Source organism: Poecilia reticulata, linkage group LG15 (assembly GCF_000633615.1).
Source record: "Poecilia reticulata strain Guanapo linkage group LG15, Guppy_female_1.0+MT, whole genome shotgun sequence".
NCBI classification, from domain to species: domain Eukaryota; kingdom Metazoa; phylum Chordata; class Actinopteri; order Cyprinodontiformes; family Poeciliidae; genus Poecilia; species Poecilia reticulata.
The window spans coordinates 23275167-23294270 of NC_024345.1; the positions used below are offsets into that span (position 1 = coordinate 23275167).

The 19104-nt window shown below is 41.1% G+C and overlaps 1 protein-coding gene across 2 annotated transcripts in view; it reads left to right on the forward strand.

The window, feature by feature from the left end:
* The window catches only part of dntt (deoxynucleotidyltransferase, terminal), a 113737-nt gene extending 100843 nt beyond the window's left edge, over positions 1-12894 (forward strand). The window contains exon 11 of one of the 2 annotated variants that reach the window (XM_017309205.1): positions 12574-12894. In XM_017309205.1, the coding sequence (XP_017164694.1) occupies positions 12574-12657 (84 nt within the window). In that variant the 3' untranslated portion in view covers positions 12658-12894. Of the gene's footprint in view, positions 1-12570 lie in introns of both variants that reach the window. The other variant, XM_008429981.2, reaches the window with a different exon arrangement.
* Positions 12895-19104: the final 6210 nt, after the last annotated feature.

Genomic DNA, 19104 nt, shown 5'->3' on the forward strand with positions numbered 1-19104 from the left:
TATATATATATATATATATATTGTTATTGATTTATTTCCCAGCCCTACTTGGAATTCAGACTGGCCTAATGACAGGCACTTTATTTTTTGGTAATTTAAAGCTTTAACTTTAGACGTTCTGTAGGTTTTGCGGTCTGGACATTTGCTAAGCCTCTCCATGAATTAAACCTGATTCTGTTGGCACTAATTTCCTGTGTATTTTGGTTAATTTTAAAACTGAGCGACTCGTTCACATCCCAACTGGCTGAATGAGTTTTCTTATCCAGTATTTTGTGGTGCAGTCAAGCCCATTATAATTTATACTTCTAGCAGATTTCGTTTTAAGCAGATCCGGTACGCCGGTCTCCTGTATGAGGTGTTTTTGGAAACCTGGTCAGATTAATACCAAACTGCTGCTGGGTAGGTCTGTGCTAATCCCTCACATTTCACAATACAATCCCTTTCGACCTTGTCTACTTCATGCGTTTTGTTTTTATTTGTTGATTTTCTGCCTCTCCTTGCTAAAACTCTTCTTTCTGTTCTTCCCAATAAACCAGCAAAGATGATAAACTCTATAGTAAATCTCCTTTCATCCCTTTGCATGGTTATAAAACAGGTTTATATGTTTATAACATATAAACATGTTTATATGTCTTTAACATGGCTTTCCAATGGCCTTTGCTGTGATGGATGTGTTTGTCTAGATCGGAGTGAAACATTAGAAAAATGCTCCAAAGAAAACGCATAAATTAGATCAAACACAATCCTTAAGCGTCCCGTATTGACCTCGGCGAAGCTGAACCCCGGGGAGACATTCAACCTTTTTGAACTTGAGCATTTTAACCCAGAATGAGGAAAAACATCAAAAAGAAAAACTTATTATACAGAAGTTCACTTGATTATTCCCTGGAAGACTTGGGGCTCCCATTGCTGCCAAAATGTTGCAACACAAGAAGAAAACATGCAAGTATAACTGAAAGATTATCCCAAAGACCTGAATTCTTTTAAGTAAATCAAAATGTCGGATCAACACAAAGGTGAGAGGATAATTCACAAACAAAGCTTAGATTGGGTCAGTGGGTCGCTTTAATTAGGCAGAATGAGAAGAACGCTGACGATGCAGGATCCACTCGCTCTGTCTGAAACCGAAAGCTAATTGGTTGTGCAAAGTTAGCTCCTCTTCAACAAGCCGATTCATTATTTATGAGCTTCAGTGGAGCGGAGAAAGTTAATTTATTGTTATCATTAGAAGACTGTTTTGTAAGGGTCCGTTTGAGAGGAAGTGAAGAGACGGCAACAGTCAACGCCGCGCTGCAGACAATAATGTCTGTTTTAATGGAAAAAGTTTAGCAAAAAACAACAAATATCATCGCAAGCAAACTTTCAACACAAATAGAGCCAAGTGTACAGGAGTAATATATATATAATCAATCAAATGTGTACAATTGGATTCATATTTTATTGAATATATTCCAATTCAATCCTGTTCATGATGCAGACCGGTAGATAGATACTTTAAAGGGGGCAGTACTGTTTAAAATGTATTTTTTTTAGTTTTACATCCTGTTTCTTGCATGTTTGAGAAATCCTTTAATCTCCATGGCAACCATTCAGTCGTGCAAAATGACTGGGTGGACTTAGCTCCGCCTTCCAAGAATTTAAATTGAAATAAAAGTGAGAAATATTTTAAATCATATTTGATATACAGCTTGAGACCACTTAAAATGATTTTACTCTTTATAGTTACATTTTTGAGTAAAATGAACTTTGCTCTTTTATTCTATGAACTACTGACAACATGTCTCTGAAACTCCAAGCAGAAATTTAGTTTTTATTTGCAAACAATGTGAGACTGTCAAAATAACGAAAATTATGCAGAGCTTTCAGACCTCAAATAATGGAAAGAAAACAAGTTAATATTCATTTAGAAACATCAATACTAATGTTTTACCTCAGGAAGAGTTGAGAAATCAATACTTGGTTGAATAACCATCAGGTTTTCAATGGTGTTCAGTGCAGTGGGCTCTTCATTTTTATGACAACTGAAGTTAACATGGTTACTTGATTATGCTATATAGTAGCATTGTGTACCTGGAAAACACACATGTAGAAAACAGCACCATGAAAACAATACTTGATTATAAATGCCCGTGGTCAACAGGAGGCGCTGTGCAGCAGGAATGAAGGACGTCCTGTTAAAATGCGTCCAAAGGTTGGGAGACTTTCCAGTCTGTCTGCAGATAACGACGTCCTCGCTCAGCCAAAGCTCTGTGTAATGGGTTGAAATTAAAGTGAAAACTGAGCAAAACTTCAGCTCTACACATGACCTCAAACGTAAATTGAATTTTCACCTTAAACATAACTATTCTGTTAGAGGAATAAAGACCTTTAATGTGTCAAACATGTTGTCTTCGCCTTCACTGTGAGGATGAAAGTTTCACCGAGGAGCGAAATGTTGCAACGATGTGCAATGCATTGTCATCGCTTACTTCAAGTTCCTTTTATCAATGAGGATGTACGCAAATGTTAGTGTGAACTTTGAAGTTTCAAACTAATGCTGTGGTGACATTAGGAAGGCGCCGAGGAAACATTAAGCTTTTATTGCACCTCTCCCCGGCGCTTTACGCGTCTGCTCATTGCCTCTGGGCAGCCTAATCAGCTAAATAACTTTGATTTGCAAATGTTTACTCCTCCATGGGAGCAGAGCACCATAACACCGCAGATGTCAAGTGAAGATCCCATTGTTTCTGATTAGAAAAATCGTTATTTTCTACCTGTCTGCCTCTCTGCCCCGTGCACTAGCTGATTAGCAAGCCAGAGAGGAATAAGTAATGACGATAACACTAAACTCGACAGCTCTTTTATAGACGGTGGTGCTTTATGATGCTTGCGCTAATTGCTGGTGTGATTAGTGAGGTGTCTGTCCCCTCCTTGGTGTCTCAGGCTGTCCTGTGAGCTGAGGGCTAGCAGGACGCCGCCTCGGAGAGATGGGGGGCGTGCCCCATTTTGTTACAGGGGGAACACACTGGGGCATGATTCACCTCCTGCTTTTTCTGCCCCCGTCAGCCTTTTCCTGCACGCTGCAATAAAACCAGATTTAGTTAGTCAAAATCAAACACTTTTTTTCCTAATCTCCTGACAATAGTCTATTTCCAATAGTAAAAGAGCGACAGAGAAACCAAAAATAAAAGAAGTGGGTACATTTGTTGACTGTGCAATTAACCAGGCTTTCTTAATAAAAGGCACTAAACTCGCATATGAAATACAGCCTCTTGAACCAATACATCTATAAAAAGACGAGCTAAAACGTTTGGGTTATAAAAGTTTTATGCACAGCACATCTTTGACTTCTTAATATCTGGCTCTTAATGATTTCTGCTGCGGACGAGCAAAGTCAAAGCCGGAAAAGAGATGACCACACAGGATGAAGTCTGAGTGCAGATACATTTTCTTGCTAGAGAACTTCCAAGAGAGCATTTGCATAGATTTGAGTCGTGTTTGCATATTTATTTGCCTGACCTTTAGCTCAGCTCCCTTAGCTGACTTCCTTTTTATTTTGTTCCTCAACACGAGTTTTCTGGTCTTTGCAGCAGAGTGCAAACGTTGACATGCCACTGAAGATGCAGCAATATGTCAAAAGTTAAAATTATTTATGGACAGGAAACAGTTTGAATTTTTTCTATTCAGTCAGGAGACAGATGATGACTTACAGCTTTCAGTTCAGCTCCCAAAATTAGAGCATCATGAAAACCGTTTATCATTTTGATGGTTACGGCTTACAGAAAATGAGAAATTTGGCGTAAACCAGGTAGTAAGATGATTTTTTTCTCTCTCCTACTTTGCACTTCATGCATTTCCTCTCGCGCTATTATTCATTCTCGTCAGTGTACCGTCATACCGACATGTGACCATAAAGAACCAATCAGTGGCTTTGTTACCTGTCAAGCAAACCACAGAAAGAATAATGAACCTGATTGTTTGTCTATTGTTTACTGTTGTTTAGTTTTTCACTCTACGTATTTATCAGATTGTACGGCCATTCAGAGTTTGCATAGTTGATTTTCTTTGGTGGTTGTTGCACAAAATTCAAATATATGTTGCATAACAAACATAAATTCAGTCTGTGATTCTCTTTATTCTTAAATACTTACTTACATCTTCTGGTAACTAACTCATAATAAGACTTATTAAGTTTGATATTGGCACAATTTACCTAATATAACTCAGAAAATGTGTATATTCCCTCGGATCAACAAAAATAAAGGATATTTTAAACAAATGTCAGGCTTCTGAAAAGTATGTTCATTTCTACATACTTGCACATCTAAAACAATATGACTACATTTTGATTTTGTTGATTTAGGCCTTAATATTCCCACATTCCTCATTTTTCCATGGAGATATAAAAGTATCTCCTCCTTAACATGCCAGGCAGTGATGATGGTGTCGTCACGCCCAGCTGGCTGCTGGTGAACGAGCTGAAAACAAGCGAGGAGGCAGCAGCCTCATCCTGACGTGAGGATCTTTGCAGCTTAAATACACCGCCCAGATTGGGAAGGTATGCTAGCAATCTGGGCTAGCACAGCTAGAGCTGCTTCACTGAAATTTCTCATCGCCTTATTTAATGCACATTAAAGACCTTCTGGCCATTGTGTGTCTAATTTCAGGGCAACAAATAGTAAAACTCATCTTGAATCCAAACCAATAATCGAAGCGTTGGGCACCATTGAGATCAGAGGGAGACCTTGATGTACAGGAAAATTGTTTCAGATGATACAAAATAATCACTCGCTATGGGCAGCAAGATGGAGTAGCTTCTCTGTATGCACAGCAGGTTCCTGCCTGAAGCATTCATGCTGAAGTAGACCACACTAGACAATAAAACAAAAAGCACAAGAAGAACTAAACACCTGGTACATTTATACAAGAAGGCTTGAAGGCGTGTGGATGAAAATGACAAACACCCTCATGAAGCTCTTCAGGAGAGGAAAGCGTGAAGTGCTTCTGCTTTCCCCCGAACTCTCTGCGACCTTGCTTTTCAAATAAATGGCAAGATTTCTTTTCATCTATAAGGAATCTCACTTAGATCATGAATTCAATGGTTAGTAAAACCATACAAATTAGTCACAGGAAATTAGTTTGTTGGCTTAGAAAGTTTTGTTCTTTTGGGAAGTTGAGCACAGCTCTGCTCCGGACCAAAAACTCTGATCCGCCTACAAACCTAATGCTGCGTTCACACCAAACGCGATTTGAGCGTCAGGAGTGTCTGGTATGTTCAAGGTGTATGTGGATGTGCATCGAAGGCACCTGCGGCGTGTCTAGCGCTGCACGATTGAAGCATTCGACGTGCATCTGATGCTGGAATTAGAAAATCTGAACTTTTGCTGCTTTACAAGGAGAATCAACCAATCAGAGACTCCACTATGTGACGTGGTGGCGGCTGTAGTTGGTGTCCTGCCAGGATATGCAGGCACCGATTCGGGTTAGCAGGTCATAATCTCTGTATTTCATCCGCCATTGTTCAAAGTAACCGGGAGAGGAATAAAAGGTAAGAGGCGCCAGCACACGTTGAGACGTCATCAGCTGTTGTTTGTTCAATAAAAACTGAACATAAAATGGTCAGCAAAGACGTCTGAGTCTCTGTTATGATTGCAGAAGCTTTCACTACGTAATAATTTGGTGTCACTCTCTCTGTTTCGTCCACCATTGTACAAACAGACCGGAAACGGAAAACTACGGCTCCTCTCAATGTGCATCTAGTGCAGTTTTGATGCATCTGAAGTGTCTGATGTGCATCTAGAGTAAAATGTCCAGCGTCTGACTTCCAAGTGCACAAGTGTCAAAAATGCGTTTGGTGTGAACGCAACATTGGTTTTGACCTGGTTGAAGTGAACTATGAAGTGAACCTTCAGGTGTAGCATCTAGTCAACAGTGTCAATCTAAGTTTAAGTTTGATTTCTAAGTATTTTTATCTTGTTCTGTGTGGAAACTCACTTATTTTACTCTCTGTGTCCTACATGCCTCCCCATTTGCCTCCTGGCAGGGTTAGCGTTGAGCAGCGATCCTAGTTTTCCTCTCCATCGCTCTGTCTGCTTCGTGTGTCAGCTGATTCGTCCCGGAGGCGGGCAGCCGGCCATGTCCATCAGCTCCTTCCATCAAGCGCTACGCCGGGTGGCAGGGAGAGGATGACGGGCAGCAGAGACGCAGCAGATGTTTTTGCAGGAGCTGATATGTGTTCGCGTCCATGAGGGATGTCATTATGCGGTGGACGGAGGAACGTGTAGCTGATTAGTGCCTTATTAATTCAAGGACACAGGCTCACAGGAACACACGCTGCCGCCTCTCTGGCATGTGGCGCTGACGGTTTGCCAGTCGCAGACAACATGAGTGTCTTAGACAGATAACCCCTCTTCCTAATTAACCGCCTCTCTGTTCCTCAACTCTCGGCTCCTTCTGATACGCCGTAAAGCTCTGAAATAAAAGCAGCCTTTTGCCGTTGTAAGGGCTGGCTTCCTGTTTGTGCCCAAAGGGGAGAATTTAGAGGTACAGGAGGTTTGTGGATTCATCTCCCATGGAGCCTGTGCTGTGTTGTGGTAAGTAAATAAAGCAGCTTCTACCTGAGGGCATGTGAGGGTTGTGGGAATTGAGGGTCTGGGACGGCACAGTGAACCGAGGACAATGGCTAAACCGGTGATGTTAGAGTCTCGCCTCCTGTTTTTCTCCTTTTCCCCTCCAATTCCCTTCTGTACAACGAGCCTCAGCACGTGATGTTTTCTCCCTGACCTCGTCTTATACTCTTATTTGTTCCTGTTTTCTTTTATTCTTCTTCCACTGCTTTTAATCACGTGTTTGTTTGACGCAGTAAACTGTGGCAATGTGTGCGTTTGCTGCTGTGTTCGGCGGTAGGAGCCAGAAATAGGCTCAAAGTTATGAGAGCAATAAAGAAAACACGGGCAGCGGTGAGGAGGTTAATGGACCTCAGGATGGTTTTAGCCAAACCAAATACCAGCAGTTCGCTGTTCCTGTGAGGGAAAGGGCAGCTTTCATCTGGAAAATGGGAATCCAGAGCCGAGGTTTAAAAGAACAAATGCTAAAACTAGTGGTACGACTTGATTTTCATTTGTATTTCAGTTCATTGCAGGCTCTGTGATTTAATAACAATCATATTTCAATCAAAAATAAAAGACATGTTCAATTAAAAAACCATTGTTGCTGCTAGGTTATTGATTAAATAGACATGTGACCCCACAGCTTCAACACAATAATCTTTTCCAGTGTCCAATCAGATTGGTTTTTGAGGCAAAAATTAAAATTATGTGAATTTATCAATACACCTTTAAGGTTTTTGACACCCCTGCTTTATGTCATCTAATTTTCATTTTTATGGTTTCATGTGAAACTACCGGGCTGCACAGTGGCGCAGTTGGTAGAGCTGTTGCCTTGCAGCAAGAAGGTTCTGGGTTCGATTCCCAGCCTGGGGTCCTTCTGCATGGAGTTTGCATGTTCTCCCTGTGCATGCGTGGGTTTTCCCCGGGTACTCCGGTTTCCTCCCAAAAACATGACTGTCAGGTTAATTGGCCTCTCCAAATTGCCCCTAGGTGTGAGTGTGTGTGTGCATGGTTGTGTGTCCTGTGTGTCTCTGTGTTGCCCTGCAACAGACTGGCGACCTGTCCAGGGTGACCCCGCCTCTCGCCCGAAACGTTGGCTGGAGATGGGCACCAGCACCCCTCCCGACCCCACTGAGGGAAAAAGGGTGCAAGAAAATGGATGGATGGATGGATGGATTTGAAACTACCCATCATAATTTTAGCTTTTGCTTTTTTCTACCATCTTCTCCAGTTAAGAAAACAGATACCAATCCAACATAGTTACTTTGTGATTATGTCACAAAGCACATTCATCTTACCTACAAATAATATACAGGTCCTTCTCAAAAAATTTGCATATTGTGATAAAGTTCATTATTTTCCATAATGTTATGATAAAAATTAAACTCATATATTTTAGATTCATTGCACACCAACTGAAATATTTCAGGTCTTTTATTGTTTTAATACTGATGATTTTGGCAAACAGCTCATGAAATCCCAAAATCCCTGTCTCAAAAAAATTAGCATATCATGAAAAGGTTCTCTGAACGAGCAAGTTAACCTGATCATCTGAATCATCTGAATCAACAAAGTAACTATAAACACCTGCAAAAGATTCCTGAGGCTTTTAAAAACTCCCAGCCTGGTTCATTACTCAAAACTGCAATCATGGGTCAGACTGCTGACCTGACTGCTGTCCAGAAGGTCATCATTGACACCCTCAAGCAAGAGGGTGAGACACAGAAAGACATTTCTGAACCAATAGGCTGATCCCAGAGTATCAAGGCACCTCAGTGGGAAGGAAAAAGTGTGGCAGAAAACGCTGCACAACGAGAAGAGGTGACCGGACCCTGAGGARGATGGTGGAGAAGGACCGATTCCAGACCTTGGGGGAAGCAGTGGACTGAGTCTGGAGTAGAAACATCCAGAGCCACCGTGCTCAGGCGTGTGCAGGAAATGGGCTACAGGTGCTGCATCCCCAGGTGAAAGGTCAAGCCACTTTTGAACCAGAAACGGCACGGGCTGGGCTACAGAGAAGCAGCACTGGACTGTTGCTCAGTGCTCCAAAGTACTTTTTTCGGATGAAAGCAAATTTTGCATGTCATTCGGAAATCAAGGTGCCAGAATCTGGAGGAAGACTGGGGAGAAGGAAATGCCAAAATGCCAGGAGTCCAGTGTCCAGTAGCCACAGTCAGTGATGGTCTGGGGAGCTGCTGGTGTTGGTCCACTGTGTTTTATCAAGGGCAGGTCAATGCAGCAGCTATCGGGAGGTTTTGGAGAACTTCATGCTTCCATCTGCTGAAAAGCTTTATGGAGATGAAGATTTCATTTTTCAGCACAACCTGCTCACAGTGCCAAACCCACTGGTATACTGACCATGGTGCTACTGTTGGCCTGCCAACTCTCCTGACCTGAACCCCATAGAGAATCTGTGGGACATTGTGAAGAGAAAGCTGAGAGACCAAGACCCAAAACTCTGGATGAGCTTAAGGCTATCGAAGCATCCTGGGCTCCATAACACCTCAGCAGAGCCACAGCTGAGGTGGTTCAATCCATGCCGCATTGAAGGCTGCAAAAGGATTCCTGACCAAGTATTAATGCATAACTGAACATAATTATTTGAAGGTTGACTTTTTTGGTATTAAAACACATTTYTTTTATTGGTCGGATGAAATATGCTAATTTTTTGAGACGGGGATTTTGGGTTTTCATGAGCTGTTTGCCAAAATCATCAGTATTAAAACAATAAAAGACCTGAAATATTTCAGTTGGTGTGCAATGAATCTAAAATATGAGTTTAATTTTTATCATTACATTATGGAAAATAATGAACTTTATCACAATATGTTAATTTTTTGAGAAGGACCTTTACATCTTACCTACCAGCAGTTTGTTTCCAAACAATCATTGGCCATATGTGGCAACTCTGAATTTTAGCTTCTGTTTTCTGTTCTTGTCCAGCAGGAAATGGACCCGGTTTCGTCTCCTGCTGCTGTAGCTCAGCTACTTCAGGGTCCAACCCAGGTTGCATTCACTGATATCCCGCCCCCCCCTACGTTGGTCGTAACATTTGAATTTCTGTTTGCTTTTTATCAACTCAAATGAGTTTGACAAATCTCTTCTGGCCTCTGATATGAAAAATTAACGGTTTTGTGTGAGAAATGTGGAGCGTCTGGCATCATCAACCACATCACAAAGTCACTTCAGTTCCCTTCCTTTGCTTTTCTGATTGAATAGTTTGAACTTCGGTTAGTCATCTTCACTGAGCCTGTCTGAATGAATGACTCACTAATTTGTTAATTTAACAAGCGGAGGCTCAGTTGTGCAGAAAATACACACATTTCTTTTATTTTTTCAATAAGTTTCACCATCATGCTTGCAGGGTGAACCTGGACAGTCTGAGATATATTTGTAATGAGGTCCTCTGCTTTCTTTAACCACACATTGCAATATTTACGAACACAGGCCAGGGTAAGGTCAGAAAACCGAATCGAAGTGAAACCAGAAACGTACAATGCGCCACACCTTGACCTGTACAGCATTGTCAGGTTTTCTGACGACTCTACATGTTTGTTAGCAAAACGCTAAGAAGTGAAATTTGGTGGAAGATGTGATTCAATCCTCTGAATGGCTGATTAAATTAAAGGTTTCCACTTCACATCTTCCTCTTTCTGTAAGAAAATGTTGTTTGATGACTAGACAACTAAAATAAAATATTTATACATGCTTGTCTTAGAGCTTTATGCAGTGTCAGGTTAATTATTGACTTATATTTTCTGTTGCGGTGACGTACAGTGGAGTGTTAGGCTCACACCAACAAAAATACAAAATTAGTTATTAGAAAATTACAAGGATAAAGTAGAATAAAGTCCACTGGGAATAATTTGAAATAATACAAGAATAAATTATAGTATTACCGTAATTTTCAAAATATTATGACTTTAGAAAAAAGTTGTACAAGAATATAGTCAACATATGAGAATAAAGTCATGATGACATTACAAGAATAAAGTAGTATAATATGAAATAACTTGAAATAAGTTGAAATAACTCTAATATTTCAACTTTGTTATTGTATTATTTAATATTTATGCTCATAGTATGACTTATATTTATTATAAGGTAAGTATAAGAAATATGCTGTATACTATAATACTGTTTCATTATTACAATTTTAACCTCAAATGACTTTTTTTTTTAACCTTTTGTATAGGAAGGTTGAAAATGACAGAAAATAAATGTAATGTTTTAATTGTATGACTTTCCCCTCGTAATGTGATAATTTTTCACATTTCCTCAGCCTGGCTGTGATTCTCCGTCGTGCTGATGAAAGAGCTGCAATGCGGTTTCCAAATATAAACGGTGCATTTTCAACCAAACTCCCATCTGGAAAAGATTTAAACAGGTCTGATATGAGCAGCGTTTCCTGCCGAGCGCTCGACTCTCCCTGCAGCACGACCAACCTGTCATTTGCATTAAAAATAACAAAGCTCTATGGAGGGAGACGTGCCTTGTGGTGGTTTTTCCTTCTCCTGCCCGTCTGCTAGTTTCCCTCAGTTAACTCTGCCTTTGGCTGGCAGTGGGAGCTGACAAGCTCTGGTGTCAGGTCCAGTTTAGCACTTGAAGGCAGCGCGTGTCACAATAACAGGCCGCTTTCTCTCCCTCTCTCTCTCTGCAGGCTGCTTCTCTCCCAAGGTGAGTCATGCCTCGTCACCACTCCTATAGAGACATAAGCCTTCACATCGTGCTGGTAGACGGCCGGCACCTAATAGCCCTGCCGTGATTTGTCAGGGAAAATACTCATCTGCTGAAGAGAGCAATCACTTAGAGCAAGGTTAAAGTGTTTATGTGTTGGAGGAGAGTGGGATTCTAAATCCACGCAGCCTCGGCATGTCTCGGTGTTTGTGCAGCCAGGGTTCAAGTAGGCCTGAAGTGATGTCGGCAGTTTGAAATCAAGGTAAAAGTCCTACGGAAATAAAGGGAGAAGTTAAAAACGATGTTTGGAAATGTGTGTGGGTTTTTTTCTGTTTCTGTGTTGGTTCAACTGTTGGTTGTTTGATTCTGGCCTAAATGTTCAGATCATATGTTTATTTTAGCTATGTGAAGATAGCTCTTTTTAAAGCTTTTTGTGCTTCACTTTACACGGCCCATCTGTGGCGAAGATACAAAAAAAGTCGCCTGCAGAAACTTTATGTGGCCTACAATGACGGCATGAGGCTCCTACTCAAGATGGAGCAGTGCCAGCCATGTTTGTACATGATGCTGTGCTCAGGAATCTCATGTATAAATCATGTGTAGATTATCTGTGTCATGCAATAATATAATTGCAATTTTAGTAAATCCTGTTTTTAGTACAGTGAGATTTTCCTCCAGATTGTGGAATCATTGGCGTCATCATTTATTTGTGACTCAGTGAATATGTCATGTTTATTTTATTTTTCTCATTTTGTTTGTTTCTTACCTTTTTTTCACTATGGGCCTTTTTGTGTCTGGAATAAAGATTGATTGATTATTCATATTGACCGTTTGCAACTACGTCACTTAATCATGCGAGCCGCCATGACGGACGTCGGATGGGAGGGGCGGGAGTGTTGCACCGAGCGACTGAAAGTCCGTCCATCCGTTTTCCCTCTGGGGTCAGGAGGGACGCTGCTGCCTCAGTTCTAAAACCAAACATTTCCAATAAAGGTGGTTTGGTTTTTGCAAAAAACTTAAATCTTACTTTAATATTGAACCCCATGGATTAGGTATTGGATGTCACTTAAGATCATATGAGGTTAAAGGCAGGTGAGCGAATACTTCTGGTGTTATTGTGTAACTACCAAAGATAAACTAAATTGATAGAACTTTCCATTTACAAAGAGTCAACATAAACAGTCATGCAAAGTCTCAATGAAATGTGTTCAAATCTTTGCTGCAAAGCAAGATAAAGACACGTTTAGGAATAATTGCACATTTCTGTCCAAGCTGGTGACACGGTGTTTGCTTGTCTTGTCTCTAGAAGGAGTTCCTGACGGCAGCGACTGAAAAGGACATCTTTGACCATCTGGGCCTCGAGTACATCGAGCCTTGGCAGAGGAATGCGTAGGCCTCGGCTCCTCCCTGGACGGATGGTACCCCGTGCGCACATCAATGATCGCCCCATCTGCTTGCTGCTCTCAGGCCTCTCCCGTGATTTACTTTCAAACGGCTTCGGATTCCCGTGTCTCCTTTGTGTTGTTGTTGCTGTTGTCGCCTGAATTACACGCTGATGCATGATTCATAATTCATAATTCGCCCTTGTTCGCTATTGTCTGACAGAGAATAAAAATTCTCTCATGCCATTCACGGCCTGCTTGTGTCTAAGTGTTGTAATCATGGGCAGGACAAAAAGGCAAATCAGCCGCCGTAGGAAATCGCCCGCAGTGCCTGAGAAGACGCAGGAGAGAGGGAGCAGAAACGGGGTTGACCAGTCGGAGAAGAAAAGGACGAGGGAGAAAACGGGAAACGACGAGAGAGGCGAGGGGGAGGGGAGCCTTTTTTTGTCAAGCAAAATGTTGTAATCACCCTCCTGGCAGGAAAGTGCTCAGTGTGAAGCTGAGCCAGGTCTCCGGGGGAATGGAGAGGCGGGTAATGAGCATCAGATAGAGGAGTGCTTCGCGTCGCATTTAGCTTCCATTTAAGCTTTCGTCCACTGGAGATCATTTAGCTGACATTCCCCGATCCGGAGACCCGTAGTCTCAGCTCATTGTTCCACAATGAATCCCTTTCCCCGGGTAGTCGGCTGAATTGGAGGTAATCAGCTGCACTGGGAAATCAGGAAGAATTCAGCTGGAAGTTAAATGAGTCCACTGAACACATGCATGGATCCTGGCACAGCGGATTCATTATCCCACTGCTTTCACCTATCCTGCTGCACGCATCGTGATGGATTTTATGAATTTTGTCCTCTTTTATCAGGATTCACTGATGAATAAAGTTGATCAATCCTGACCAGACTCTTCAGCAATGACAATTCTGGAAAAACACTAAATTTACAAAGTTTTACTGCAAAATCACCAAAATCTTACCAAGTATTTTTAGTCTAGTTTCTAGTGCAGGAATCTTAGTTTTGTCTTATTTCAAATTTAGTATCTTACAAGTAACTTTTTACTAAGATAAAAGGAGCTTGTTGTAAGTAAATAATGCATTAATATTGCTGATTGAGTACTTTTTCCATTGGTAGATTATTTAACTTGTAACAAGACATTTTCCCATGTTGTAAATGACTTTATCTGCCAGTAGAACTTTTCATCAATATTAAGGAATTATTTACTTAAAACAAGCATCGAGATATTTGCACTAGAAACTAGACCAAAAATACTTGGTAAGAATTTGTGTTTTTGCAGTGTAGCATCTGTAAATAAGACAAAACTCATTTAAAAGTACATTTTCAGTGAGTAAATGGCTTTGATTTAATGCTTGGTATGGAAAAAAGTTCTAGTTTCAAAGGGAGATTTTTTTCACTTATAACAAGACATTTCTTCCATGTTATAAGTAAAATATCCCCCTGGAGGAACTAGTATATTTTAAATCCCATGTATTAATGAATATGGTTAAAAATAGCAGCATTCTGCTTTGATGCACCGCGAATCTGGAAGAAACTTCCAGAAAACCGCAGAACTGCTGAAAAGCTGAGTTTCTTTAAATCAAGGCTAAAAACCAAACTGTTACTTTTGAGTCATGAATGAAACATTGATCAGCATATTTGATGTGTTGACAAAATGAAACATCTGTTATTTGCTTTCACAGCTGTTGACTGCATGACGCATTTATGATGTTTTTAATGTTTTCACAGTGCAAAGCAAAACGGTTTTCTTGTTCACTTAAACTGCGTTTTCAAGTCAGCAGGTGGACTTTAATCCACCTTCACATGTTTCCCAGTGTGTACAAATTAAATGATCTTCGTCTTACTTCAGGTTTGCTGAAATACTCGGTAGGATTTTGTGTTTTTTCCAGTGGAGATGCAGCTTTCTGTTTCCAATCCAACCCATTTTACCACCATGACGCCTGGCCCCCAGTTTATCCCATGGTGCCTCAACAAGAGCAGAGACAGATGAGAGCAATGCATTCTTGTGAATAACCCTATTTAAAGATCTTTAACTAGAACAGTCCTCCACTTTGAGGACTTGACCCAGGCCTCAAACTCTCCACCTCTTCCTTCTTGCTCCCTCTTGGTCTCTTACTTTCTCTCTCTCCTGCGATGTAGCTCAGCTCTTCCAGCTTCACAAGCACAAACAAACTTTATAGCTTCCACGCTGCAAGATTAACCAGGTGGTGCGAGCTCCAGCGCCCTGATGTTCTGGGTTTTTAGATTTTTTTATGTTTGGACTTTGTAACGAAGGAAAATCCTGCTGTTGCTTCGCAGAAACCTCCCCAGAGTGAAATGAAACCAAGCTGACCTCATTACGTTTGCATCAGTCCTGCTCTCTTTTCCCTAATTGTTTTTCAAGTGCAGATGGTATCTCCCTCCACGTTCACATTAAACATTCATTGAAATGAAATCGGGATATTTTGGGTTTAGAAACTAAAACAATTCCTGAAAATTAAAGAATTAAATGCAATATAGAAACTGTCTGCGATCAGCAGAAAACCTTTGGAGAAATTCACTTGTTTCAGTTTTGCCTTAAACTATTAGATCCAACAGGAGAGAATTACACTTTATCTTTTTTACATATTGTCAAGATAAATCCACACACTTTAATGTCTTTTAAAAGTGATTTATGTGACAGAAAAACACAAAGTAGTGTGCAATCGTAGAGCGGAAGGAAATATTTTGAAAATGTGCCTATGTGTAATTTTATTCCAGTCTAAATCCTGCGGTTGTTCGAAGCAGTTTGTCATAGAAGATTAGAGGACAAACAGCCTCATGAAGGGACACAGCAGACAGGTCAGGGAGGAAGCTGTGGAGGAATTAGTTTATAAAACAACATCAGAAACTTTTCGACATCTCACAGAGCTTTAAGTGCGCCATTAAGCATGGTACACCTGCAAAGCACTTCAGGACAGAGCTATGCTGTTAATCCAGCTGAGAAGACAAGCAGACTATTATTACTCTGAAGGAGCTGCTTAAGGTCAGGGTTAGTCACAAATCTGGCCTTCATGAAAGAGAGGCAACAAAAAAAAGCACTACCTGAAAGAAGAAAGTCTTAATTTCTTATGAATTCTGTGTGGTTGAGCCAAATTTTTGAAATCGGTTCTCATTTTCATAAGATACGTGATGAAACTACTCGCCTTCCAGAAGCCAGTTTTTCAGCCACAGAGCAGAAGGGGGTCGCTTTGAAGAGCTGCCAAGTTCTGGCCCCAAGCAGCGAGCTACAGCTAAAATATTAGCCCAGTGCTACGATGTTAGCATCTAATAAGATGTTGGTATTGGTTTATAAGATGTTAGCATCTTAGCCCACTGCCGTGTTGTTAGCCTTATCAAATGCTGTGATTGTATTTTTCTGACATGAAAATATAAAATGAGATTTTCCAGCTCATCAGTCATTGTTCTTACTTGTGCAAGGGTCGTTCCTCTCCATCATGATTGATAAACGACACACACCCTGATGTTACTGCAGCAGCAGCAGGAGTTTCCAAACATGCTGGCCCCTTTCGGTGTTTAGGACAGTGGTCCCCAACCCCCGGTCCGTCAAGAAATAGTGAAATATTTCAGTTTTATGTATTATTTGAGTCTGGAGGATCTTTTATTTTGAAAATCCTTTAACCGGATTCTCTCGGTTACTTGCGCGCCAACATTGAGCCCACAAGCAGCAAAATGAGTAAGAAGCAGATCAGATGTCTTTGGAAAGTTTCTTTGCAAAGGGGAAAAGGCCCAGAGAAGAGACAGGAGAATGGATTTATCCCGGACCGGTAGGTGAGTCCCACATTACAAGCCGCTCTGCGTAACATGCGGCGACCGGCTGCTAATGAGGCAATGAAGCTTCAAGCTGCTTCACCACGTAGAGACCAAGCAGGCTGTGGATATAAGCAACACTTCAGGTGTCATTGTCTCCCATCACTCCCAGATCGGACCGTCTCGTTGCAGAGAAACAAGCTCAGGGCTCTGTTAGTCAGTATCGTGAGTTAAAATTTTCACAAAAGTAAAATGTTTGTTTTTGTGGCGCATCTGTATCTTATTTTGAAGGGATATGTAAACGTTACCATAGGGACCAGAGTCAGAGCGTTTGGGCAGTGGTCGTGAGTCTTAAGTCTGGTTTAGACGGAAAGATTTAAGAATTGTCGGCCGATTCTCCAAACCTCTGTGACCACAGAGCTGATAAAAGTCCAACAGGTTCAATCGGTTCATGTGTCCAAGGCAGGAGCAACACGAACCGATTCCAGTCACGAACATCCCGATCCCAGAGGATAATCCAGTAAAACCCCCAACATAGCGGGAATTTAGAATAAGCAAACACGGATGACGATGTAGAAACAGTAGTGATAGTTTGTGGAGTCATTTTAAGAGATAAAAGACGTAACAAAAAGAAAATGCGGTGCTCAACGCAAAAATGCATCACGCTCACAATGAAAGACGACGGAAGGATCTGTTACTCCGTCTTCGTGTCAGGAAGGATTGCATTCAAACTTCTAAACACGCAGGAAAAAATCACTCCAAAGGTCGTCTGATAAAAATGTTCGGAGCATCGTCACCCTGGATGTAGTTCAGTCTAGAAGTAATCAGATGACCAGCATGAATGTTGGCTCCAGGTCTCATAAGTCAAGCAGCACCACAACACAGGTCCAAAACCTAAGAGCTAAAGGTTCTTTAGTTAACCCTGTGGCACATTGAATCAGCCACTGGCCACAACAGAGACACTGTAGCAAAAAACGCTTTCTGAAGGTTCACTGCAGGAATCCTCTAATGGCTTCTTTATTGCACCTTGGTGCAAGCTATATTTATTGCACCAAGGTGCAATAAATAAGCCATTAGTGGAGACGGGCACTGTGCAGACTTCTTTTGTATTTTTGCTACGGTTGGATGTGAGGTGAGCAATTCATCTCAAGCTTTAGGTTTTGTACTGGTAGCAGAAATACTCCAAATGAACCCAAGTGCCAAAAATAATCAGAGTTTCTCTAATCAACATATTGAACAACAGTTACGCCCCTGAGAGCTTTGACTCGGTCTGTGCACAATAAATACTCCAAGTCTGTTGTTGTGCAACAGAGTGAAACCCTGTGTCATTATTTCCAGCTCTCACCAGATTTGACTCTTTCGTTCTTCACCTTTGGTCAGTCGCATGTTTCCATTGGATTGTCATGCAAATTTGAAGTGGACTTTTAAAATTTTACAAAAAATAAATAAATAATAGAAGAAATCTACTGGTTTGGAGCGAATCCACCTGGGTTTATCAGGTTTCATGGATATAATAAACAAGATGACACACCTCAGAAAAATGCAGAGTCCTCTCCTCTGTTCTGGAGGAGATTAGAAATGTATCCACGTTTCGTGCCTCTGGTAAGGCACCAGTTCATTATGTCAGAACTTAATCTATAAATGTGTTTCCATCTTCCTCTTTTTTTGGAAAAGCCAAAGACCACCTCAAGCGAGCGTAAAGACTTTTTTTTTCCTGCCAAATTGAAGAAGTTTTTTTTAATTTTGATGTTTTTGTTAACCGTTTTTAATGAAACAAGTCAAAATGTGCACAAAAAATGTTGATGGAAACACGACTAATAGTCTATAGCGATCATTTCGGCTGACTCTTCTAACAACTGACCCTTTTTTTTTTACATGCTCGATGTTTGAGGTCTGACTGGAATGAAAGACATTTGGGGAAATGAATAAAAAAATGCTGGCATAAATTTGCATAAGGTGCTTGATTTGCTGACGCCATGTTTTTTTCTCCATTCAATCAGTTTTTATTTCTACCTATGCAATCATTTTCCTCCCCCAGTTCTCTTTCGTTCGCTGCTTAAAGCCCTCAATCATCTCTGTCAGACAACCGATTCTTTAACTTGCACAGATCCATCACAACACAGGAGTTTCAAATGGACGTCTTTCAACCTTTTACTAAACATGAGCTCTGTGGTGCAGACATGGACGGATTACTAAATGGACTCCCTGGACGTTGGGACGATGAGACGTTTAGGAGGAGACATCAGTGATGATTTGAGCAGAAACGATGACACTCTGGTCATTAATTACAAAAGAAACAGGAAAAAAAAAAACAAACTAAAAGAAAGATGATGCTCTCAAAATGTGACGGTGAGTTGCATGTTCAAGGCAGCAGGAGGACTTTCATTTTCAAGTTAAACCACCTTCAAATGTTTTAAACCAGTGGTTCTTAACCTGGGTTCGATCGAACCCCAGGGGTTCGGYGGAGCYTCTGCCGCGGAGGTAAAGACACACTTGTGTAAAGTCGTGATGACGCCCCACTTTGCCATCACTTGCTACAGAGGATCACGTTACATTGCTTAGCCAATCAGAGGATCACGTTACCTTGCTTAGCCAATCAGAGGATCACGTTACATTGCTTAGCCAATCAGAGGATCACGTTACATTGCTTAGCCAATCAGAGGATCACGTTACATTGCT